We start from the raw sequence: 19,554 nt of genomic DNA, 5'->3' as shown, positions 1-19,554 counted from the left end.
CAAAAGGCTTCGTTTGGTTATGGAGCAGAACATAGATGTGAACAACAGGGATGATGGAAAAGGTAAGACACAGGAGACCTTTGGGTGGGAGGAGGAAGGTAAGAGGCAAAGTGGAAGGAAGGGAGCTCCTTCCTCCCACACGGAGGGGAGTCCAGATACCCCCTAAAGTCAATGGGATTCCATACAGAGATCCAGCTAGAGTACAAAGCTACAAAATAACCAAAAGAAGAGCCAAAATATAACTAGCCAAAATTAGGAGAAAGGAAAGAAAGGGGTGAGGAAGCGTCAATGCATTAAATCCTCATTTTTTATTAATGGGAGTCACCAGACATGGGGCAAAGTGATATGGAGTCCTTGGGTGGTACAAACAGTTAACGTGCGGCTGCTAACGAAAGGTTGGAGGTTCGAGTCTGCCCAGAGGCGCCTTGGAAGAAAGGCCTGGAGATCTCTTTGCAGAAAATCAGCCATGGAGCACAGTTCCACTCTGACACACATGGGGTTGCCATGCCTCAGGGTCAACTCCACAGCACTGGTTACCGGTTCAAAATGAAGCACGAAGAAATAGTGATTCAAACATACTCCTTGGAGATAAAGAAAACTACTAGAAGAATTTAAAACAGAGTCAATTAAATCGGCTACCATAATTACTTAATGGCTACAGTCTTCTGTTTGGGGTAATGAAAAGTTTTGTAAGTAGATGGTGATGAAGGTTGCCCGACACTGTGAATGTAATGAATACAATTGATTGTACACTTAAAGAGGGTTAAAAATGGCCACCTTTATGTTACGTATATTTTACCACAATAAAACTTTAAAAGCAAAACCTACGTCTGGGCTAAGGAACAGGCCTGAAGGGGCAACCTCGCTTTTAGTCGTAAGCTTGTCTGTGTCCTCTGATATTTTACCATGCGCATGTATGATTTTGATTTTAAATAAATTTTAAAAACTGACACCAAAATCCCGGTCAAGGGAGCCAGAAACGACCAGGCCATCTGCTCGCTATCCAACGCAGCCGCCCACTGGGCCGGGGCCCTGGGCTGGGGCAAGGAGCCCAAGGCCTCGCGGGCCAGCAGCTGCCGCACCAAGTGGGAGAGCCAGGGGGCCTGGCGGTGGCTCCCCGGCCCCAGGCCCCCTCTAGCCCAGCATGTTCCGACAGCGCAGCCGCTCCTCCTCGCGCTTCTCCTCCAGGCGGCTCTCCAGCAGCTGCAGCTCCCTGCGCACGGCCTTCCGCATGGACGGCTCCAGCTCCAGCACTTTCTGGAGGTCCGCCTTGGCCTCCGCCTCGTTCCACACCTCCGCGTGAGCCCGGGCGCGCACGTAGTAGGCCTTCACAATGCCTGTGGGAAGGATGGGGCGGGACCCACCTGACTGGGACTTAGCAGCTGACAAAATACTTAGCCCTGGCCATGATGGGTCAGGCAGAGTCCTCAACCTCTCTGTACCTCAGTTTCCTCCGCTGTAAAATGGGAATGATAACGATAGTATCTATTCCCCTCCCTTGCATGGACCCTTACAAGGTCCTTAACTAGTTTTACACACATAATTTTGTATTCTTTTTTCCTATGGAGGCTCCTCAAATTGTATCACCCTCAGGCTCTATCCCTATACCTAGTCCACCGGGCAGTATGAGGAGCGAATGAGCTAATAAATGCAGAGGACTAACTGCCTGGCCCCCAGGGGGCGCTCTACACGCATTACCTGCTGCAGTGATTGCTAACGGTGTCCAAGTGCCATTTCCACAAATGTCGTCCTATCTGCCGGCCACCTGTACTCGTACCTATTCAACATCATTCTCTATCGATTCTCCCCTTTTTTAAAAGGCCTGTTGATGGCTCCACAAAATTACAAGCTTGGTGGTATGTATTTGTCCTAAAACACGTTCAAATAAAATACCTCCTAAAATGAGCCCAGCTTGTCAATCACCTGTGACGCTGGCACACATTTGCAGAAACCCCGCTGGGAGGCGGCAAGGTCTGGGGCCTTGCCAGGGTCAGAAGACAAGCCCACCAGGGTCTTCTCTGGGCCGCATGCCCGCCCCACCCGAGTCCGCGCGCCCACCTGGGTGGTGCCGCAGGATGTCGCTGGTGTGCTCTAGCACCTCGTAGTACTCCTCCTTCTTCAGCAGGCACTGGCAGTAGTTGAGGATCAGGGTGTTGGTCATCTTTTCCAGCTTCAGCCACTGCACCTCCCAGGGCTTCTCCTGTGCAGTGGAGAAACGGCAGCGGTGAGCTGGGGCCCCTGCCTGCCTCCCATCCCCATACCCCCCCCCCACAGCTGCAGGGCTGCTCCCCCCACGGCTGCCTGACCTCCCACCCCGCTGTGGCCTGTGCGAGGCTACTTCCCCACCGGCAGCCCCCTGGCCACCCCGACCTTGGTCTGCAGGTTCCGCAGGCAGACGATGGCTTCCTGGTACTTGGCGGAAGCCTCCTCATAGCGGCCCAGCTTGAAGAGCCGGTTGCCTTCTCCGTGTAGGATGGGCACCGCCTGCATCTTCTCCACATTGCTCAGGTTCCAGGTCTCCCTCTGGTACTCGCTCGGGGCCTCCACCTGGCCAAGGAGCTGCAGGTCAGCGAGGCATGGACCCAGGGGCCTGCATCCCCGCAGGGACGGAGAAAGTGAACCCCAGCAGCCTGGCCGAGTGAGCGCTCCATTCACCACAGTGAGCTTGGGACAGAATCGTGTTGTGAGTTGGACAAGTACAAAGGAAGGAAGCAGCATGGCTTCAGGGCCCCAGCCTAAATTGGTGTCTTTGCAAATTAGGAAAGAGCAACTCTTCAAGACTCTTGACTTCAAACATTCAGAAAATTGTCATGAGTACTCAGTTTGTTAGAACAAGATACTTTATTGCCATCTGCTGGAAATCTGTCATTACAAAAATCCAGAAGTGCAATGTCTGTCATGCGAACGGGTGAATCCACCACTTGTCTGTCAGTTTGTCGTACTGGGGTGGCTAGTATTTGGCTGTGATGCTGGCAGCTATGCCACCCATATTTCAAATATCAGCAGGGTCACCCATGCTGGACAGGGCTCAGCAGAGCTTCTAGACTAAAACAGACTAGGAAGGAGGACCTGGTGATCTATTTCAGAAAAAACTGGCCAATGAAAACCTTATGAATAGCAGGGGAACACTGTATAGTGCCAGAAGATGAGCCCCTCAGGTTGGAAGACACTCAAAATACAACGGGGGAAGAGCTGCCTCCTCATACCAGCGTGAACCTTAATGACATGGATGGAGTAAAGCTTCCAGAACTTTCAATGCTGATGTGGCATGACTCAAAATGAGAAGGAACAGCTGCAAATGCCAACATCCATTAGTAATTGAAACGTGAAATGTATGAAGTATGATCTAGGAAAATTGAAAGTTGTCAAAAATGAAATGGGACACTTGTAAGATTGATATCCTAGGCATTAAAAAAAAAATTAGGGAGCTGAAATGGACTGATATTGGCCATTTTTAATCAGACAATTATATGGTCTACTATGCCAGGCTGAGTTCTCTAGAGAAGCAAAACCAGTGAAGCATAGAGAGAAAGAGAGAGAGAGAGAGAAATTTATCTCAAGGAATTGGCTCATGTGGTTGTAGAGGCTGACAAGTCCCAAGTCCATGGGTCACGCATCAGGCTGGAGGCTCCTCCTGACTCACATAGCTGCAGGGGCTTATAAACTCAAGATCAGCAGGTCAGACGGCAGGCTGCTGGCTCACAGGCTGTGTAAGCTGACAAATCCCAAGATCAGCAGGTCAGACGGCAGGCTGCTGGCTCACGGGCTGTGGAAGCCGACAAATCCCAAGATCAGCAGCCAATACGGCAGGCTGCTGGCTCACAGGCTGTGGAAGCTGACAAATCCCAAGATCAGCAGGTCAGACGGTAGGCTGCTGGCTCACAGGCTGTGGAAGCCGACAAATCCCAAGATCAGCAGGTCAGACGGCAGGCTGCTGGCTCACAGGCTGTGGAAGCTGACAAATCCCAAGATCAGCAGCCAATACCGCAGGCTGCTGGCTCAAGTCCCAAGAACCAGAGGTCAGATGACGAAGAGCCAGATGCAGGATCCAAAGTGAGTAAAAGTCAGCAAGCTTTGCCAGAAGGTCCGTATATATTGGATGCAAGCCACACCCCTAAGGAAACTCACCTTACAACTGATTGGCTGATCACATCAGATCACATCATGGAGATGATTACATTATATCACAAAATGGAAGATAACTACATCATTACATAACTGCCAAACAACTGAGAATCATGGCCCAGAAGTTGACATACAACCTTAACCATCACACCAGGAATGACAAATTGAAGAGGGATGGCATCACATTCATTGTCAAAAAGGACATCGTAAAAGCTATTCTGAAGTACAGCACTGTCAGTGATAGGATACTATCCATACACCTGCAAGGCAGACCAGTTCATATGACTATTCAAATTTACAGATCAACCACTACTGCCAAAGATGAAGAAACTCAAGATTTTTACCAATTTCTGCAGTCTGAAATTGATCAAATATGCAATCAAGATGGATTGATAATTACTGGTGATTGGAATTTGAAAATTGAAACAAACAAGGATCAGTAGTTGGAAAATGCGGCCTTGGGGATAGAAACAACATCGAAGGTCACATGATAGAATTTTGCAGGAACAACAACCTATTTTTTGGAGATACCTTTTTTCAACAAAACAAACGGCAACTATACACGTGGACCTCACTGGATGGAATACACAGGAATTAAATCTGCAGGAAGGGACAATGGAAAAGCTCAAGATCATCAGCCAGAACAAAGCCAGGGGCAGACTATGGAACAGACCATCAACTGCTTATTCCAAGTTCAAGCTGAAGCTGAAGAAAATTAAACAAGTCCACTAAAGCCAAGGTACAAACTAGAATATATACTACCTGAATATAGAGATCATCTCAAGAATGGATCTGATGTATTGATCAGTAACGACCGAACCAGACACGTTGTGAGATGACGTCGAGGACATCACACATGAAGAAAACAAAAGGACATTAAAAAAAAAAAAACAGAAAAGAAAGAAAAGACCAAAATGGATGTCAGAGGAGACTCTGAAACTTGCTCTTGAATGTTGAGTAGCGAAAGTGAACAAATGAAACGATCACATAAAAGAAACGAACAAAAGATTTTAAAGGGTGACTCCAGAAGGCAAAGTATTATAATGAAATGTGCAAAGACCTGGAGTTAGAAAACCAAAAGGGAAGTATATGCTCAGATTTCTCAAGCTGAAAGAACTGAAGGAAAAATTTAAGCTTCAAGTCGTAATATTGAAGGATTCTCTGGACAAAATATTGAACAACGCAGGAAGCACCAAAAGAAGATGAAAAGAATACACAGAGTCACTGAACCAAAAAGAGTTGGTCGACTTTCAACCATTTCAGGAGGTACCATATGAACAAGAACCAATAGTATTGAAGGAAGCAGTCCGAACTGCACTGGAAGTATTTGCAAAAAACAAGCCTCCAGGACTTCACAGAATACCAACTGAGATGTTTCAACAAGCAGAAGCAACGCTGGAAGCACTCACTCATCTATATCAAGAAATTTGGAAGACCTGGCAACTGACTGGAAGAGACCCATATTTGTGCCCATTCCAAAGAAAGGTGACCCAGCAGAACATGGAAATTATGGAACAATATCATTAAGTAAAATTTTGCTGAAAATCATTCAAAAACGTTTGTAGCAGTGCATTGACAGGGAACTGCCAGAAATTCAAGCCAGGTTTAGAAGAGGACTTGAAACAGGGATGTCATTGCTGAGGTTAGATAGATCTTGGCTGAAAACAAAGAATACCAGAAAGATGTTTACCTGTGTTTTATTGACTATGCAAAGGCATTCGACCGTGTGGATCATGACGAATTACCGATAACATTGCAAAGAATGGGGATTCCAGAACACTTAACTGTGTTCATGAGAAACCTGTACCATAGGTCAAGAGGCAGTCTTTCCAACAGAACAAGAGGATACTGCATGGTTTAAAATCAGGAAAAGTGTGCATTGGGGTTGTGTCCTTTCACCATACTTATTCAATCTGTATACTGAGCATATAATCTGAGAAGCTGAAGCCTATGAAAAAGAACAGGGCATCAGGATTGGAAGAAGGCTCATTAACAACCTGTGATATGCAGATGACACAACCTTACTTGCTGAAAGTGAAGAGGACTTGAAACACTGATGAAGATCAAAGACCACAGCCTTCAGTATGGCTTACAACTTAACATAAAGAAAACAAAAATCCTCACAACTGGACCAGTAAGCAACATCATGATAAACAGAGAAAAGATTGAAGTCGCAAGGATTTCATTTTATCTGGATCCACAATCAATGCTCACGGACCAGCAGTCAAGAAATCAAACAACGTATTGCATTGGGCAAATGTGCTGCAAAAGACTTCTTTAAAGAGTTAAAAAGCAAAGACATCACTTTGAGGACTGAAGTGCATCTGAGCCAAGCCATGGTATTTTCAATTGCTTCATATGCATGGGAAAGCTGGACAAAGGATAAGAAAGAATGAAGAAGAGTTGATGCATTTGAACTGTGGTATTGGCAAAGAATATTGAATATACCATGGACAGCCAGAAGAACGAACAAATCTGTCTTGGAAGAAGTACAGCCAGAATGTTCCTTAGAGGCAAGGATGGCGAAACTTCATCTCATGTACTATGGACGTGTTATCAGGAGCAATCAGTCTCTGGAGAAGGACATCATGACTGGTAAAGCAGAGGGTCAGGGAAAAAGGGGAAGACCCTCAATGAGATGGATTGACACAGTGGCTGCAACAATGGCCTCGAACACTGCAATGACTGCGAGGATGGCAACAGCAAAAAATGTGAGTGAGCCACTTAGAGGTGATGCCCTTGCGCAGTGCGCAGACTACACAAGTGTTCACGCACGAGCTTTGTTGACACAGTTCTCTTATTCATTGGTATTCACCCATGTAGCCCTCAGGTGAAGCCTCAGCCTTGGCTGTGAGCTGAGTCTTTATCTGGGCTTGACCCTGGCCCTAACCCTCTTCCCCCTCCCCTCGGACATGTCCTATCAATCTCTCGGTGGTCTGGGTAAGAAGGTGTAGGGAGTTCCAGGAAGCCTCTCCCACGACTGGAGAACAGATCTGAACCCACAAAGCCCAGGGACCAAGGAAGAGGCTGTAATTCTAAACTTCTAAAAACAAAAATGGAAATAGCCAATGGAAATAAAATGCCTCCAAAATGAAAACAAATCCAATTTTTAAAAATCCGCCCCAAACAGAATTTTGCCCTTGAAAAGGCAGAGGAGATGTGTTGTCAAATCCCAGTTCTCCTGTGGTTTATGAACCCTTTCTTATTCTCTAAAGGGGTGCTGGGCTCCCCATGGCGCCCACTATCCCTGGTCCCTCCCTGATGCTAAATGAAATCACGAAGAAACCAATTTTACGAAACCTTGACTTAATAAAAAATAAAACGTTTTGAAAAAAAATAAAAACATTAGGATGAAGAATAACCCAGAGACTGGTACAAAGAAAAGGTGTTCAACTAATACTTGCTAAGTGAATGAAGACATGAATTAACGTGTATTGGATGGGATCACGTACTGGTAGAGCCCAGTATTGCTAGACACCCCGCCCAGATCCTGTCCCTTAACTCGTTAGACTAGTGCAAGTTACTTTTTCTCTTTCTCTCCCTCTCCTCCGCGGCCCCACCCCGCCCCAGGGCCTCACCTGCAGCAGCTCAATCACGAAGATCAGCGGCTGTGGCTCCTTCTGCAGCTCGTCCAGGTCCTCGTAGCCCAACGTGTGGTAGGCAAACATGTTGGCCAGCCCGCACGTGTGCACGTGCCACGCAGTGGGGTCCTTACCCTCTGCCATCTGCCGCAGGCTCCTGGACAGGATGGGGTAGACCCCTGTGTGCTGTGGGCAGAGACGGGGGATGGCTCGGGCTGTCTGCTCAGAGCTGGGCAACAGAGGGCCCCCTCTGAGCCCCCACAGCGGGAATCATGCTCCCCACTACACCTGCTCCCACGGCTGTGTCTGCCTATTGACCCCACATACTCACACTCATAGAAACTGGGTGCAGGCAAAGCACATCTATTAAGGCCTTAAATCCTTACAACACCCAACAAGGGAGGCATTACTATGATCCCCGCTTTACGGATGAGGAAGCTGAAGTCCAGAGAGGTTAAGTAACTTGCTCAAGATCACAGAGCTGGGAAATGGCAGAGCCAGGATTCAAACCTGGCTCCAGAAGCCACACTCTCAGCCACAATGCCTCTTGGTCTACCTCTTGTGGCCGACTATAACATATCCCCTAAGGAAACTGAGCTTTACAAAGCCAATGACTTGCAGGGAGAGCCGTGTGGAGCAGTGGAAGGAGGAGGACTCTGGCGTCCGAGAGACGAGCTTAGCACCCTGACAGTGCCTCTGCTTATCATGAGACCCCATCCCCTCAGTTGCATCTGCCTGATACTAGGGCTGCTGTAGGGATTCAAAGAGACCGTGCAGACATAGGTCTAGACCAGCACAGCCTCACCTGGCCACTGGGCACTGGTTGCCATCCTCAAGGTGAAGGAGGGCTGGTGATATCAGCTGTGTGGCCTCAGGCAAGGCCTGCACCCCATGGGCCTCAGTTCCCCCATCTGTGAGCTAGGAAGCCCCCAGGTCTCTTCCCTCTCCCTGGGCCTGGTTCCCCAGCTGCCCCCTCAGTCTCCCACACAGAAGTGGGAAAGTGAACGGCAGAAAGGGATTCAGAGTTGCCCCAAAGTTGCCAGTGGGGGCAGGAAAGGTAGTCCCCTCCTCGCCCCTCCTCATCACCACCACCCAGGATTAGCTGGGAACGCCCTTCTCGTTCTTTGTGGAAGACATGGCCAGATGGCAGCTAAGCCCAGTCGGGATTAAGGCTGGACTGATGGAGGGATAAGCTTGTCTCCTGCCCCTGACACAGCAGCCCTGGCTCCGTGTCCCCTACCTCCACGCGCCCCAGCAGGTACACCATGAGCTATGGCCTCAGGGCCTCTGCCCCCGGCCACCCCGTGACAAAGGCTCTACCCAATGTCTAGGCTTGTCCCACCCTGGCATCAGCAGCACCCCTTGTCAGTGCAGGGTGGGCTGTGAGATTCCACCAGGAGCAGGGAGAAATTCCAGGAAGAAGGCCCAAGGCAGAGAAAGAGCAGAGCTCCAGAGACTCAAACCTGCCCTTTGGAGGGAGTGACGGAGGTGTAAATCTGTGCCTGCTCTGGGGCCCAGCTTGCAGGCAGCAGGCTAAGCGGGGCAGCCACAGTCACCCAGGGGCCTCTGCGCAGCTGGCCTCCAGCCCTTAGAAATTGCTCAGCCTAGAGGGTTCTAAATAGGACCAGGGATCCCAGGATTGCTGCCTTCTGTGGGGCCTCAAGGCCAGAGCCTGGTCTGTCTAAGGGCTGTATCTATGCTGGAGGTTGCAAACCTGGGCACTATTCTACTCGTACATTATGGGTGTGTTTTTCATTTGTTTGTTTTTTTAATTAGTTGCCAACAGTTAAATACGGAGGAACTCTTGTGCTCATGTAGGTTGCTGGCTTGTCTTAAAAACTCAGAAGATCCAGCCACACTGGGCCTGCCTGCTCATGGCCATCAAGACTGGGAGCTTAGGAGCACAACCCCATCCGGATGGCGCAGGGGCTCTCCAGTTCACCGGGGTTCCTGGCCTCTTGTGAAATCAGAATTTGCAACTCCTGGCCTCATAAGACTGGGCACCAGCAAAAATCCCACAAACAGACCAGTCCTGGGGGACAGGGTGGAAGGCACTTAAGAGAAGAAGCACCTAGAGCTCCAGACCGACACCCCCCGCCCCCCGCCTCCGCCCTGCCAGCTTAGGGGAAAGGGAAGGAGCAATGAAGACCCCTGCCCCTGCAGAGACTGAAACTTCCAGGTAATGCAGGGGGCACTGTCCAGGCAGAGGGTTCTGCAGGCAGTGAGGAGCAGCAATGGCTGGGGAAAGCCAGGCCCTCCTAAGTCCTGTCCTGGGACAATAGAGATGACTGTCCCACTGACTGCTTCGTCTTCCAAAACTGGTTTTTGAATGGAGAGGTGTCCCAAAAAGGAGAAGGGGCTAACTAAATTAAACATGCCAGCCTTTTCACTTCCTGGGTTTTGCACAAGTCAGTCCTCTCCCCGACTTCTTGGCCTGGTGAATTCCTATTCATCCTTCAAAACCCAGCTCAACGTCTCTTCTTACAGAAGTCCCCCTTAATATCCTATAGCAATTAGTTAGTCCTCTTTTGTGGGCCCAAAGCATTTTGCCCTCATTATTTATGTCATAGTACTGGCTGCCCTGCATTGTAATTTGTTTAGATGTCTGCTGTTCCTCCAGTGTTTAAGTTCCTTGAAGGTAATTTCCAGCACCAAGGGCAGGCCTAATCAGGTGCCCAGTGAATATTTCCCAATTGGATGGATGGATGGATGGATGGATGGATGGATGGATGGATGGATGGATGGATGGATGGATGGATGCTTAGTGATAGAAGATTAGATTATGAATGGACATTGGGTAAAGGGAGGGTGGATGGACAGACAGATAAAAAGTGGATGTGCAGGTGGATAAACGACTCTGCAAGGTGTGTGTGTGTGTCCATGCAATCATGTGGGCTGTGGGCTGAGAGATGTGGGGACTTTTGGAAAAACCAAATGTCCCTGCAGTATAAAAGGTACCAGGCTGTGAGACAGGCTGTGCACTCATGTGCGTACTGATGTAGTCAAAAAACACAGAGACCACAAGAAACAAAGAACCATGCCCACATTCCAGGAGCAACAACAGCTTGTGGTTTCACAAACAACAAATCAATCAACCAATCAAGAATTTATTGACAGGCTTCTACGCACTCTGCTCTCCTGTGTTGGCAAGTCTGCATCCTGTGGAGACAGGGTGCTTGTTGGCAACCAAGCCTTGTCTAACATATGGCCTGAATTACAGGTACATATGGGTGTCAATCGGCCATTGAAAACCCTACAGAGCCCAGTTCTACTCGGACACACATGGGGCCACAATGAGTCGGAATCAACAGCAATTTTTTTTATAGATATAAAAAGTACAGGTGCTCCTCACTGTAAGCAAAGTCAATGTATACTTTAATGATTTTAAACGAGCTGAAATCACAAAGAAATCAATTTTATGAAATCTTGACTTGCTAAAAAGTAAAACGTTTTGGAAAAAAAATGAAAACATTGGGATGAAGAATAACCCAGAGACTGGTACAAAGAAAAGGTGTTCAACTAATATTTGCCAAGTGAATGAAGACATGAATTAATGTGTGTTGGATGGGATCACCTACTGGTAGAGCCCAGTATTGCAGCCTGACTCTATTACACATTGTAATGGCAAAACATGCACTGGCTAAAGAGTAAGGGGGCTAGAGACCCCACCCAGATCCTGTCCCTTAACTCGTTAGACTAGTGCAAGTTACTTTCCCTCTCTGAGCCCTAAGTTTTCTTATTAGGAAAATGAGGGAGTTGGTCTATAAGATTCTTCTAGCTCAAAATAACAGTGCCCACTTTTCAATTGCCCTGTCCTGTGATTTGCCCTCATAGACATCATGTCATGTAATCTCCACAACAACCTCTTAACATAGAGTTTTATTTATTTATAGATACAGAAATAAAGTGCCAGAGAGGAGAACAAACTTCTCCAGTGTCACATAGCTCATGTATGACAGAGCAGAGTTCAGATCCATGTCTATCTCTCTCCCAAATTGCTCTATCAAAAGGCCAGTGGCCCCTGAGGAGATAATGAATCCGGGCATTCCCCATCAATGGCTGCTAAAACCATTAGGTGTAAGTTGAGAGGAAGCTTTATAATGGATGGGCCAGGCTGTCACCACCTAAACTCACCCATCGATCTTAATATCACAATAAGAAAGCCAGCAGACACAGGTGCCTCCCAATGGAATGCAAGCAGCACCATCCATGACACATTTTTGCAAAGAACCGGAATCTTACCGAGCCTCTCTAGACCAGACTTCCAATTAGGAACAGAGGAACATTCATGGCAAAGCAATCAGCAAAATCGGGATGAGAGAACTTCTACAGGACAAATGACCCAGTGTCCTCAACAAGCCCCCATCAAGAAAAAAAGGGAGGAGGGGGAACCCACAGACAAAAAGAGACATGACAGTCATAGCAACAAAGCGCTATGCATGGACTGAACTTGAACAAACCAATGATAAAGAATAAACTAAGAGACAATCAGGTAAATATGAACAACTGGATATTAGATTAAAAAGGTGCAATAATGACATCGTGGTTATGTTTTTTACATATTTTTACATTTTAATATCTACAGATGAAATGACATGTCTGGAATTTGCTTCAACCATGTGGGAAGTGAGAGAAGAAATAGACGAGGGGTGGATGAAGGAGGACTGGCCATTGGTTGATGGTGGCTGGAGTTGGGTTATGGGTACTTGGAGGTTCATGATACTTTTTATCTGCTTTTGATTTATGTTTGAAATTTTCCATAATAAAATGTCTAAAGGTCAGTGAGTTTTGCTATTTCTATCTGAGCCACAGACCCAGGAGGCTTGCCTATAACACTGATTTAGAAGAGGGCCATAAATACAAAAAAAAAGTTTGCAGGGTTGGCAGGGGTGAGCAAGAGGGCAGGAAAGTAACCAATGGCCAAAATCTCCAGGATCTGATGTCGTTAACTGCTGTGGAGTTGGCCCCCAACTCATGGCGACCCCATGCATGAGGGAAAGAGAAACACTGCTTGGTCCTGTGCCATGCCCATGATCAGTTGGGATTGGACTACTGTGATCCATAGGATTTTTGTGGCTGATTTTTGGAAGTGGATCACCAGGCTTTTCTTCCTGGTCTGTCTTAGTCTGGAAGCTCTGCTGAAACCTGTTCAACATCACAGCCACATGCAAACCGCCATGGACAGATGAGTGGTAGCTGCGAATGAGGTGCACTGGCCAGGAATTGAACCTGGATCTCCCGTGTGGAAGGCAAGAAGTCTACCACTGGGCCACCACTACCCCTCCAGGATCTAAGACTACTGTACAAAGAAGAACTGTGAAGTGGGCAGACCCACTCCTAAGGAACACGGCACTGCTCCCAAATCCCACCAGGGAGCCACAGGGCCACTTGTCATTTTAGGAGCAGCTCCTTCTGGGCTGCCATCTTCACAGTTACAACAGCAAGGAGTGAGGACGTCGGGTTTGTCTGGAGATTTTTGTTTTACCCACACTTGCAACCCTCCAAAGTGGGTGGGCCCCTAGAAGCCAGATCCAGGGAGGGGCTGAGGCAGCCTACTTACGATGGTGTCACACCAGAACTCGGCCACCTCACTGATGCGCATGGACGTCAGCAGGATCTCCCAGACCTCCAGCTTGAACATATTTCCAATGATAATGTGCATGGGCTGGCCCACCTGCTTGCTGTCATCTATCACCGTCCGCTCCTCGTCGCATTTTGTGGTGCGGAAGTGAAAGGTCACCTGGTCACCATAAGAGTGGAGCCTGTTCTAGACACATCTCCCAGGGTCCAGCAGGAGCCACCCTCATGTCACAGGCTCCCAGGACTGCTCTCAGGGGTCAGTTCCCTGAGTGCCGATCACATGCCTTGACCCTTAGAACATCCCCACCCAGCTTGCCCCCCACCCCCTGGATGAGGAGCCCACTCCCGCCTAAAGGACCCCACTGCCACCCTTGACAGCTCTGAGTGTCAGGAACTCTTTCCTTAAACAAGTCCTAGTTCTGAGGCCACAGCCACTCTGTTGGTCCAGGGAAACCCACAGAGATTTGTGAACAAACTCCCTGACCCCGGAGGGACCTTCGTTCTCTAGAAATTTCCCAACAGCAACTCCCCTGGCCCCACACTAAAGTTAAATCTGAAAAGTACCAAGAATCCCATGAGTGGGCACCAACTCAGAGCTCCCCAGATGCCCGGGGTGGGTCGTTCCAGAAGGGGTCTGCCTGACTGATTTTTGGCAAAACTGCAAGGCCGTTTGCGTGCCATGCAGAGTGGCTGGGTCAGGCCTGGCAGGGTGGGGAGGGGGCGCGTCTGGTCTGGGGGAGCCTGAACCCCTGCCTCAGAGGGGCAGCCCCGCTTACTCGGGATCCAGTGATGAAATTTGGGAGGTCCCCCGTGCCCCCGTGCAGAATAGTCTTCTTTATCCCCTCCACGTTCAAGAGCAGCGCAGCGTCCATGGCTCCGGAGGTGAGGAGAAGTCCTTGTCCAGCCCCCAGCCAGGGTTTAATCTCCCCCAGGGCTTCTCAGCCGGCGGAGACTGGTGGGGATTTGTCCCGTAGGTCAGGTGTCTGTAGATGGAGAGGGGGTCAGGTGGGGATGGCTCCCCAAGCTGGCCAGAGCTGCTCCTCAGGCCATTCCAGATGGCCTGGCCTTCTGTCCCCTCCACAGTGTGAAGGGGGAGGCTCCACCTGACACCTTGCATTATGGCTTCTGCTGTGATTTCGTCCCACCCCAACAAGGAAGGAGGTCAGCAGGGCTTTCTTAAAACAGTGAGGGAAAAGGGGAACCAGGAGGAGAGAGGCCCCAAGGCCATCAAAGGGGAAACAGAGAGGAGGGCTGAAGGCCCTTTGCCCTGCCTGGGCCGAGGAGCTGACCCTGTCCCCAGACTCTTGGTCCCTTTGGACCCCAGGCCAGGGTGCTGCTGTCTTTGTGATGTCTGCCTTCCCCTTTTCCTCCTTTCCTCCTCCTCCCTCCCCAAGATCTGCCGCAAGAGGCTGTGAAAAAGGGGTAGGTTTCTGGCTTGGGTGGGTACTAAGACAGGGAACAAGAGAGGGGGGCAGGATTGGGGAAAGTTGAAGAGCCCTCCCCAGCCCCATTTGTGCTCCCCTACAAGGTCTAGCTGGGGGCAGTGGGGTTATCCCCTCCTCTTGGGGCATGGCTTAATCCTGGGCCCTGGGACCTACACCCATTTAATCTCAAGGCTTCAGGGACGGCAACCCCCGCCACCCTCCCCCTGGTCCAAAGGTGAAGAGCATGTGAAGACTTGGTGTTTGGCGCCACCTTGTGGCTATGACAGGTTCTTATGCTTCTGCTCCCTAGAGTCCTGAGGGTGATGGAGAATTCTGTGGGCTGCAAAAACCGTTCATTCTCCTTTCTTGCCAGAGACGAGACACAGATCCCTGGTGTTGGGGAGAGGCAAGAACGTTGGACTAGAAGCCAGACAGACCTGAGTTCAAAGTGCTGACCCCACCTCTTATTACTGACCTGTTGCCCATCCTCTCTAACTCCATTTTCCCTTTTGTGAGATGTGCAATTGACCTCTCCTACCTCCCTTTCTGGAAATTTGTGGGACCTCTCTGGGGCAGAGAGTGGGACCCTAAAACCCAGCACACCTAAAAGTGTTGACATAGAGTCATTGACATAGAGGAGGCCAAGCCTGGGCCAACTAGTCTGGGTTCACAGGCCTGGACTGGGTCAGCCAAACCAGATCCCCTCCAGGAAGCACTCCAGGAGTGCTCAGACCCCTACCGGCCCAGTGTCCATCCCTCTGTGGGGACTGGGGCTAAGGGCAGAGGGTATAGAGACTCTCCACATAGCAACTTAGGGAGGTTTCAATGGCAATAGATTTGTTTTGTTCTGTTTTTTGTTTTTTTGGTATACTATTTTTCTGTGAGTAATATAATTCACAATAGAAGAAAAAGGTCTGATCGTGTCTCCCGCTGCTTAAAACTCTTCCACTGCTAATCAATTGCTTCCCATTGTACCTGCTGCTGTGGAATCAATTGCAACTCATATTGACCCTATAGGACAGAGCAGAACTGCCCCATAGGGATTTCTAGGCTATAATTTTTCCAGGAGCAGACTGCCACATCTTTCTCCCACAGAGCGGCTGGTGGGTTCGAACCACCAGCCTTTCAGTTAGCAGCCAAGCTCTTAACCACTGCACCGCCAGGGCTCCCCTTCCCATCGTAGGAGGGTCAAAAGACACATACAGGTTACAGAGATACTTAGAAGGTAAAACTGAGAGGGTTTGGACCTTGGTTGCTATGGGGGTGGGGGATGGGGTTGTTGAAGCTGATGGGAGGAATGAGGGTTCACAGCCTCCACGCTGACCCTGAGATACCCCTTGTGCTCCTCCCAGATCTTATTAAAATGCAACTCTAGTAAAAAACACACACACACAAACCCGTTGTCATTGAGTCGATTCGAACTCATAGTGACCCTATAGAACAGGGTAGAACTGCCACATAGAGTTTCCAAGGAGTGCCTGGTGGATTCGAACTGCTGACCTTCTGGCTAGCAGCCATAGCACTTAACCACTACACCACCAGAGTTTCCAACTCTAGTAAATCACTCCTGTCTTAAATAAGATTTAGCAAAGGCTTTCCCCTGCACTGGGGATAAATTCCAGACCCCTGTCCTGCCCTATGGAGCCCCACAGACTCAGCCCCTGCCTCTTGCCCCCCTGCCCCTCCCTAGGCCCTGTCCTGTCTATTTTGTTCAGCCAGGCTCAATTTCTCTGCAACCTGGAACTTGGCAATGCCGCTCTTGCAAATCTCCCTGTCTGAAAACCCCCTCTCCCTTGCTTTGTCATTCTAAGACAGGGAACAGAGGGGCTCCCAAATCTGCAAACAAAGTACAGGAAATGGGCCAGGGCGCAGAAACAAAGCCATTCCCCAGAACAGTGGAGCAGGGTCTCAGAAAATAGCCTGCAAACTTCTTTAAAGTTGTCTTTCAGAAACAGCTGGGTAAAACCAGCCTCAGGGACAGGCGCAGAACATCCACTTGTGACCGCTGTGTGACCTTCCACCAGGGGCAGTGAGGGGCTGCAGCAGCAGCCAGGGAATCGAACTCAGGGAGCGAGAGACTGCACAGGCGTGACACCCCATAATAAGTCCTGCTACGAATCCCAGAGGCCTCCAGGACAGGAGCCATTGTGCATGCACCTTAGTTAACATGTCCCCGCCTGTGCCTATGAGTAAACATGAATCTTTTCCCACCCAAGAACTTTTAAAAACCCAGGCAAGTCTTTTGTTCTGTGAGATGGAGGGGGGAGGTATGTGTTGCTTAGGCCCTCCTCGTCTCCACTTGCAAGCCTCTTCAACAAAGCTTTGCTCATGTGGAAAACTCTTTGTGCCTTACCTGCTCATTCTTGACCAGTGAGAGGCAAGAACCTTATTCAATTCCAGCTACTATTCCCCTAACTCCTCAGCTAAAACACATGGCCAAAGAAGCCTGCCCTGACCCCCAGCTCAAGTGAGGTTCCCTACCCCCCCAGCCCCCACACCTTCTCATTGCCCCTAGCACTTCTCATTCAAAGCCCTTCGCACACTAGTAATTGCTGACAATAGTTCATTTAGTGCCTGCCCTTTGCCTTGACCTGACAGTTCAAAGAAGTCAAGAAAACTGGTGAAAGCTTTGTTGATTGACAAGAAGCCTCCAGGGGCAGGGTGGGGCTAGAGATCCTTCTCCTCCTCCTCCATCCCCCTCCCCAACAGATTAGAGAAGAGCTGGACCCCAGGGAAGCCTCCACTGTGAGCAAAGGACTGTGTTTTCTTCTTGAAAGAGGGAGCTGGAACCTTAGCACCACCCTCTCAACCAGAAACCTGCTTCATCTCAGTATATCCGCCTTCCCACCTCCTGGCTCCACTACACCCTGCAAGGCAAGAGGGAAAGCCTTCTCATTCAGAAGACAATGTTTCTTCCTCCTTCTCTGGTTTCCATGGAGACTGTTCTTTGTTAACTTGGCCTGCCGGTTATGTTTCTAATGGAGGAAAGAGGACACAAAGCTCCTGGCAGTGAGGGCCTCTTTCATGCATTCATTCATTCTGGGTATTTAATGAGGCAACTCTCTGGGGGCACAAAGGGTTTGCACTCAATACTAACCTAAAGGCTGTCAATTTGAACCCACTCAGTGGCGTCAAGGAAGAAAGGCTTGGCTATCTGCTTCTGTAACTATTACAGCCAAGAAGATCTTATGGAGCACAGTTCTACTCACACCCATGGAGTTACCATGAGTTAGATCCATCTGAAGGCAACAGGTTTGGTTTTTTTGGTTTCTTTAATGAGGCCGGGTGATCTAAGGTTAGGAATATAGGTGTTGGAGTCAGACAATCTGGGGTTTTAAGTTCCAACTCTGACACTTACTCGCTGGTTGTACAGTCTTCCCGTTGTCATCGAGTCAATTCTGACTCAGAGCGACCCTCTAGGACAGAGTAGAAGTGCCCCCTAGGGTTTCCAAGGCTGTAATCTTCGTCAGGGTTGTAGTCTTTCACCATACTTATTCAATCTGTATGCTGAGCAAATAATCTGAGAAGCTGGACTATATGAAGAAGAACAGGGCATCAGGGTTGGAGGAAGACTCATTAACAACCTGTGTTATGCAGGTGACACAACCTTGCTTGCTGAAAGTGAAGAGGACTTGAAGCACTTACTGATGAAGATCAAAGACCACAGCCTTCAGTATGGCTTACACCTCAACATAAAGAAAACAAAAATCCTCACAACTGGACCAATGAGCAACATCATGATAAATGGAGAAAAGACTGAAGTTGTCAAAGATTTCATTTTACTTGGATCCACAATCAACAGCCATGGAAGCAACAGTCAAGAGATCAAAAGACGCATTGCATTGGGTAAATCTGCTGCAAAGGACCTCCTTAAAGCGTTGAAGGGCAAAGATGTCACCTTGAAGACTAAAGTGTGCCTGACCCAAGCCATGGTATTTTCAATCGCATCATATGCATGTGAAAGCCGGACAATGAATACGGAAGACCGAAGAAGAATTGACGCCTTTCAATTGTGGTGTTGGTGAAGAATATTGAATATACCATGGACTGCCGAAAGAACGAACAAATCTGTCTTAGAAGAAGTACAATCAGAATGCTCCTTAGAAGCAAGAATGGCGAGACCATGTCTTACATACTTTGGACATGTTGTCAGGAGGGATCAGTACCTGGAGAAGGACATCATGCTTGGCAGAGTACAGGGTCAGTGGAAAAGAGGAAGACCCTCAACGAGGTGGATTGACACAGCGGCTGCAACAATGAGCTCAAGCCTAACAGCGATAGTAAGGATGGCTCAGGACCGGACAGTGTTTCATTCTGTTGTGCATAGGGTCGCTATGAGTCGGAACCGACTCAATGGCACCTAACAACAACAACAACAACAAATCTTTGTGGAAGCAGACTGACACATCTTTCTTCTACAGAGAGCGTGGTAAGTTTGAACTGCCCACCTTTTGGCTAGCAGCCGAGTGCTTAACCACTGTGCTACCAGGGCTCCTCCCGTACAATCTTAGGCAAGAGATTTCTCCTGTCTGAATCTCAATGTTCTCATATGAAAAATTGGAATAAGAGTAGTATCTACTTCGTAGAGTTGCCATGAGGATTAAGGGAGAATAACGAAAATAAAGGTGCTTAGCGCAGTGCCTGACACGTGGTAACGGCTCAAAAAATGTAGCTGTGGCTGATGCCTGTGACATGTCCTGAAGCAGTGGCATTGCAGTGGGAGAATCCTCGCCTTCCATGAGGGAGACACAGGTTGATTCCCCGCCAATCCGCTTCATCAACAGGTTTCAGCAGAGCTTCCAGAGTAAGACCTGGAAGAGAGGTCTGGCAATCTACTTCTGATA

At 48.9% G+C, this 19,554-nt stretch overlaps 1 protein-coding gene across 1 annotated transcript; it reads right to left on the bottom strand.

Moving 5' to 3' along the window:
- Nucleotides 1-1,134: 1,134 nt before the first annotated feature.
- Nucleotides 1,135-14,493, bottom strand: AIPL1 (aryl hydrocarbon receptor interacting protein like 1). The gene is made up of 6 exons (XM_003416716.3): nt 14,063-14,493; nt 13,267-13,446; nt 7,704-7,892; nt 2,371-2,547; nt 2,059-2,200; nt 1,135-1,337 (listed from the first exon to the last, which is right to left on the bottom strand). The coding sequence occupies exons 1-6, from the start codon at nt 14,156-14,158 to the stop codon at nt 1,135-1,137; spliced, it is 987 nt and encodes a 328-aa protein (XP_003416764.2). The 5' UTR covers nt 14,159-14,493.
- Between the last annotated feature and the right edge of the window lie 5,061 nt (nt 14,494-19,554).

This window comes from Loxodonta africana, chromosome 18, assembly GCF_030014295.1.
Source record: "Loxodonta africana isolate mLoxAfr1 chromosome 18, mLoxAfr1.hap2, whole genome shotgun sequence".
In the NCBI taxonomy this organism is placed as follows: Eukaryota; Metazoa; Chordata; class Mammalia; order Proboscidea; family Elephantidae; genus Loxodonta; species Loxodonta africana.
Note: the sequence above shows the minus strand (reverse complement) of the source record. Positions and strands in the feature narration are given on the sequence as shown.